This window comes from Mustela nigripes, chromosome 5, assembly GCF_022355385.1.
Source record: "Mustela nigripes isolate SB6536 chromosome 5, MUSNIG.SB6536, whole genome shotgun sequence".
NCBI lineage: Eukaryota > Metazoa > Chordata > Mammalia > Carnivora > Mustelidae > Mustela > Mustela nigripes.
The window spans coordinates 91,327,563-91,333,562 of NC_081561.1; the positions used below are offsets into that span (position 1 = coordinate 91,327,563).

The 6,000-nt window shown below is 35.2% G+C and overlaps 1 protein-coding gene across 1 annotated transcript in view; it reads right to left on the reverse strand.

Moving 5' to 3' along the window:
• Positions 1-3,847: 3,847 nt before the first annotated feature.
• Positions 3,848-6,000, reverse strand: part of FUCA2 (alpha-L-fucosidase 2) — a 19,154-nt gene continuing 17,001 nt past the window's right edge. Inside the window, exon 7 of the mRNA XM_059400864.1 lies at positions 3,848-4,428. Coding sequence (XP_059256847.1) covers positions 4,288-4,428 — 141 coding nt within the window. The 3' untranslated portion in view covers positions 3,848-4,287. The remainder of the gene's footprint in view (positions 4,429-6,000) is intronic.

The following is a 6,000-nucleotide window of genomic DNA, read 5'->3' on the forward strand; positions in this document are numbered from 1 at the left end:
TGCTCTTATTTTGGGAGAATATGCTAGTTTTCAAGTTTTATTTTAACTGGTAATATAACTGATGCTTTCTTTTAACTTTTTTGTTTAGAAAAAATAAGTAACATTTCCTTCTGAAAAGAAATATTTCATTGTCTCTAGTTAAATCTATATTCTATATTTATAGGAGTAATTAGGGGAGAAATATATGAATCATCCATATAGTAGATACATTTTCAGTAATATAAGAATATTTTCAGTGACATCGCTTTATTTTCCTCAAGCATAACATTATAGCTGAGTGTAGTAGAAGGTACAAAATTAGTTTTGAAGTCTCTTCCAAGGAGAGGCAGGCAAGGCCAAAGCCAACCACTAGGTATTCTGTGTCTACAGTGTTTTAAAAAAAAGAAAAGAAAAAAGAGATGTAAAAGTGGTAAGAAGAGCAAATGCTTCTCTTCAAAATTTGACAGAATAGAGTGATATTATTTTCTAATAGGGTAACTGAAAAACTACATTTTAGAAAATTAGTTAATGTATTGTGTAATAGGGCATGCATCTCTTCCAGCAGTATTAACCCAGGATTTCATTCAACGAATATTTGAGACTGAACAGGTGTGACCTTATAAAAGAATCAAACCCTGGTCAGCTGAAAATTTTTACCTGGAGTCCTACATCTTTGGAGTTGTGGCAGTTAGAGATGACAAGGTAAAAAACCACATGTATTTGAAGCTATTGGGGCTTAGACATTCTAAATTTGTCTTCAACTAGTACAGTAAGAGCCCTCTTATTGGAGACCCTTAGTTGTTTGGTTGATCCAAAAGGTCACTTAAAGCAGGGTATTGTGCACCAAAAACTCATTCTTAGGGATGGCTGGTTTGTTCAGTTGTTTAAGCGTGTGCCTTTGGCTCAGGTCAGACAGATCCCTACATCAGGCTCTCGGTTCAGTGGAGAGTCTGCTTCCCCCTCTGCACCTCTCCCTACTCATGTGCACACATTCTCTCTCTCAGAAAAATAAAATCTTTAAAAAAAAAAAAAAACTTTTTTTATAAAAAAAAACGTTTTATATATTTTAACTAAAAATCAAATATTCTTTGTCAGTTATTTAATGTAGGACCCAGGTCTTGTCTTTTTAGTATAAGGTCTCTTTAGTATAGGGTCTACTTAAAGATGCCCTCCAATTATCTTTCTTGTACAAATTGCAAAATTGTATTACATGCTATAGTTGGGAACCCAGGATACTAAATTTTTATAGGTTTTTGCTATATTTTCCTCCAATCTTTTAGAACTGTTTTGCCCACAATTAATTTACGAAAACCTTTAATTTTTTTTTAAATGCAATACACTTTTTTTTTTTATTTTATTTTTAAATAATCTCTACCCAGCATGGGGCTCGAACTCACAACCCCAAGATCAAGAGTCAAATGTTCTTTTGACAGCCAGCCATACTCCCCTAAAAAAAGCAACACATTTTTATCTAGTCTTTCCAAAGTTCAGGTTGGGTTTTGCTGAGACTACAACTCTTCAAACTCACATGATCACAGTTTGTATAATCATGATAAAAAGTTCAACTATCATGATCAGTTTGATAACTTTTCATTTCCTAGAGCCACTGTAACAAATTATAACTAATTGAGTGACTTCAAACAACAGAAATCTATCCTCTCACCATTTCTGCTCCTTGGAAGTCCAAAATCAAGGTGTCAGCAGGACCATGCTCCCTCAGAAGGCTCTAGGGAAGACTTCAATCCTTTCTTGATCTTCCCAGCTTCTGGTGGCCCAAGTGTTCTTGTCTTATAAGCAGCAAACTTCAGTCTCTGTCTCAGTCTTCACATGGCCTTCTCTGTGTGTCTGTGTATCTCTTACAAGCATGCTCTCATTTAGGGCCCACCTACATACAGTATGATCTTATCTCAACAGTTACTTTAATTACATTTGCAAAGACATCATTTCCAGGTAAGATCACATTCTTGGCTTCCAGGTGAACATGAATTGTTAAGAAATACTCTTCAACCCACTATAGAAACAAACTCAACTCAGCTTGGTAAACATACACTGATTGCAGCAAGTAGAAATCGAAGGGTGTGCCAGATAGAAGTGTATTAACAGGAAACATGTAGCTTGCCCTAGGAACCATCAGTATGCTTTTCCAGGAAGATGGAGAGCATCATTAGCCCAGTAAATTGGTTGAATGGAGATTACTTAAAACTGCTTCTACTTTTTCTCCTTCAAACTTGTATAAATGTGTTTGTTACTGTGTATATATAAAAATTTGATAAGACCATTATTTGCTTGGAAAGTAGGAAGATTTGATCTAATGAGTTTTTTCACTTACAAAACTGAAATGAACAGCAGGCAAAATATCTGTCTTGTCTTCTGTTGTCTTGATTCATATTTAGTTGAATAGCCTGACCTTTTAGAATTGTGTTGCTTGAATATGGTACTCATAAAAAAGAGAGAATCTTAATACAGTGGTATCCATATTTAAAATATCAATAACTAGATTATTCAGTCTAATAATCCAGCTTGTTTTGCCTACAATATTTCTCTAGTCATTAAAGGAAAACCAGAAGTTAGTGAAATTCAAATCAGGCCATTTTGTACCTTTTTAATAACTCTGGGAAAATGATTATTTGATTGGAGGATAAAACTATTGGCTTAAAATAGGTAATGAGAGATCTGATTTTTAATTATCCTTGCCATTATTATTGTCCTCATATCACAGATTTGTTTTATATAGTTGGGTTCAATGCTGAACTGTGTTTTGTCATTTAGGTTCCTCGTAGCTACCAAATAACAAAACTTCCTTTTTTTGTTTTTTCTTAGTATACTGTTTGGGATCATATAAATCCCTAATCAAGTGAATCCCTAATAAAATATTAATTGGAATTTAGAACTATTAATATATTTATGTATATAAATACCTTGGCATGATTTCAAAAATTTGGTAATTTTAGGAACTTTACCAGTGAGTAATTTTTTTAAAAGTGTTCAATGATAGCATGATTTTAGGAAATAAATATGTGCTTTGGTTTTATTCTCTATCTGAAGCATTTTTTGGAAACAGTGACATGTCTGCATTTGACTATGTAACAAATGGAACCTGCAGGACTTCAAATAAAGATCTGGCCAATTAAACATCTTTTGTTGAGGACAGAGAGTTCTCTAATCATGTTTCTTTAAATTTACATCAAAATCAATATTATTTTTACTTCATTATTTTGCTTCATTCTTAGGCAAGATTTGAACAGAATTCCTAATTTTCAGCTAGGTTTTCAAATCCAATTTGCTTGAAGGCAAACATAGGAAACATATTTATTAATTTAAATTGGAGCTCAAATTAGCTCACCTACAAAAATTGGCCTATGCCTCCAATCCCACATACCCTCTACCCTATCTCAAAAACCCTGAAAGATTATGTACTAAAATATTAACAGTGCTATTCTAAACAGTGGCTTTAGCATTTCTAACATGTTTTGAGCATTTTTGTATGTTTTAAAATACCTAGAGTAAACATATATCAGTTTTATTACCAAGACGGGAAAAAAAAAGAATTTTTTTTAATAAAAAGAATTACTATGTGCATTGGAAATATGTATTAGGTCACATTTATTATATACCTATCACCTGTATTAGTCTGTTAAGGCTGCCATAACAAAATACCAGAGACTGTGTGGCTTAAGTCCCAGTAATTTATTTTCTCACAATTCCAAAGGCTGAGAGCTCAATGTGTTGGCAGATTGGGTTTGTCTTAAGGCCTCTACTTGGCTTGCAGATGGTGCCTCTTCCCTGTGTCCTCACCTGGCCTTTCCTCTGTGTGTTTGCATCCACAGTGTCTCTTTCTTTGCTTAATAAGGACGCCAGTCAGACTGGATTAGGTTTTCACTCTTATGACTTTATTTAACCTTAGCTACCCCCTTCAAAGGCTCCATCTTCAAATATAGGCACATTGCAGGTTAGGGCTTCAACAAGTGAATTTGAGACACAATTCAGGAGACACAAATCAGTCAGTCATTACCACCATCAATCCCTAGCTATTATAAAACAAAAATTCCCACCTCTTAATCACACATGGAAATAAACTCAATGTGAAGAGACTGATGGCAAAGTACACTGTAGAGGTAAAGCAGTTAACATGGGTAATTTTAAGAAAAACATTAAGGAGTAAGAGGGGAAAAGTCTGAATTGCCTAAATAATTACTTGGCTTTCCTTGACCAGTTTTACAATTGCTTTCTCTAAGTGCTACAATTATAGAACCCTGATATTTTCTAGTCTCCAGCATGTTCCTGCAGCATGAACCTCTCTGCAGCAAATTAGATCACATTAGTTAATGCTAGAGCCCAGCCCCATTTACAGGGCATCTGATGCAAGGTTAGATGTGGTAGTTCTACCAGTAGGCCATCTGGCTTCAAAGAAGTCCAGTTAAGTGGCTGTCCATGTCCCAGCAGTTTAATCTGAAATTAAAAGCACACATAAATATCGCCGAATGTATCTCTTTGACTCACCCACTTTATTTGGAAAGAGTAGCTGGTATTTCTTTAAAATACTGTAGACAGGAGACTCGTCTTTTAGTTTTATTTAGTGGTTCATATACTGTTTCAACCCTTGATCCAAATGAGTGCATGCATGTATCTTACTCATGTATTCCTCTCATATATAAGTACTTGAGAGTTGAAAAGACTAAGTTGAATAGTGTCAGAGTAGGGAAAACACTGAACAGAGGATTGGGGAAAAGGACTCTGGACCCAATCTACCCAACATAAGGCCTGTGCAGTTCTTGCACAGAATGTTTGGAGAAAGCACCCCGCCCCCCGACCCCTTATCTAGCAACCCTCCCTCCCTGGATTTTCCAATAACAAATCAACAGTACATAAGTCTGATCAATTATTACTGTAATTGTTTTATATCCTTAGTTTTACACTAAGTGCATTTAGATATAAGTAATTTCCTACATATCTGTAGTTGTTTTGAAGAAGAAAACTTTGCCTATCATGTAGAGCAACACAAAAACAAAGCCCATGAACTTTTAAATAACAGTATTAGTGGGAGTCAAACAGAATACAGATCAAATAAAAAGCTGATGTCATACCTAGGCCACTAAGCTGTAATTAAACATTAAATTTGAACTCTGTTTTTCTGCCTTATCAGCCTGTTAGAGATGAAATATGGAAAATGATGCAAGGAGAAGCATATGGACAATTTACATCCAAGGCAATTGTCAGTTTCTTAAAAATAAGCTATAAAATATATAAAAAAGAACTCGGTGCCAGATCTGTTGGTTACAACTGTTAGATTAACTTTCTCCACATTTTTTTAATGACCTTAAAATAGTGATGCCACACACCTTACTTTTATTCAGATGTGTTCTGGGACGGGATGTCTGGGGAAGAATCGGAATTCATTTTATGTATGTCTGCATGTGTATGTATTTGTGAATTCCAGAATTCATTTTGGATGCTTGCAGAACTTGAACAACCCAAAATAACCGTGAGAAAGAATATCTATTTTACATTGATATGCAGGGAGATAACATAGCTCTTTAAAGTTTAGTTTTCTGGGAAATTAAAACTTCCAAAGCTTTGGCCAAACATTGCCACCGAGGAAGTTCATTTTCAAATTACAGTATCCCTCACTTCTTGAAAGTTTGTGTTATGCCACGTCACTTTTATGAAGGACCTACAGTGGTTAGTACCTGTTTCTGTAACAGAGAAATCTAGAGAGGATTTTCAGTTTTACAAAAATAAGGCAAAAAGTAAAACCAGCAGTCAGTGTTTGTGTTGCAGGGAGCTGGGTTAGAGGCCATGCCCAGCCCAAGCAGCAGCCCAAGAGGCAGCAAGTTCCTTCCTACGCTCAGCATCTCAGCATCCAGCTGCCACAGCTTTCAACTGTGTCTGTGAGCACCTGTGTTTTGTCGCAGTTCATTTTGTGCATCTATTAGCAAGATGTGTTCTAAGGTTTCAGAAGAGCCCAAGGTTACTTTTGGGGTCTGGAACTATTTAAAAAAAAAAAAAAAAAAAAAAAAAAAA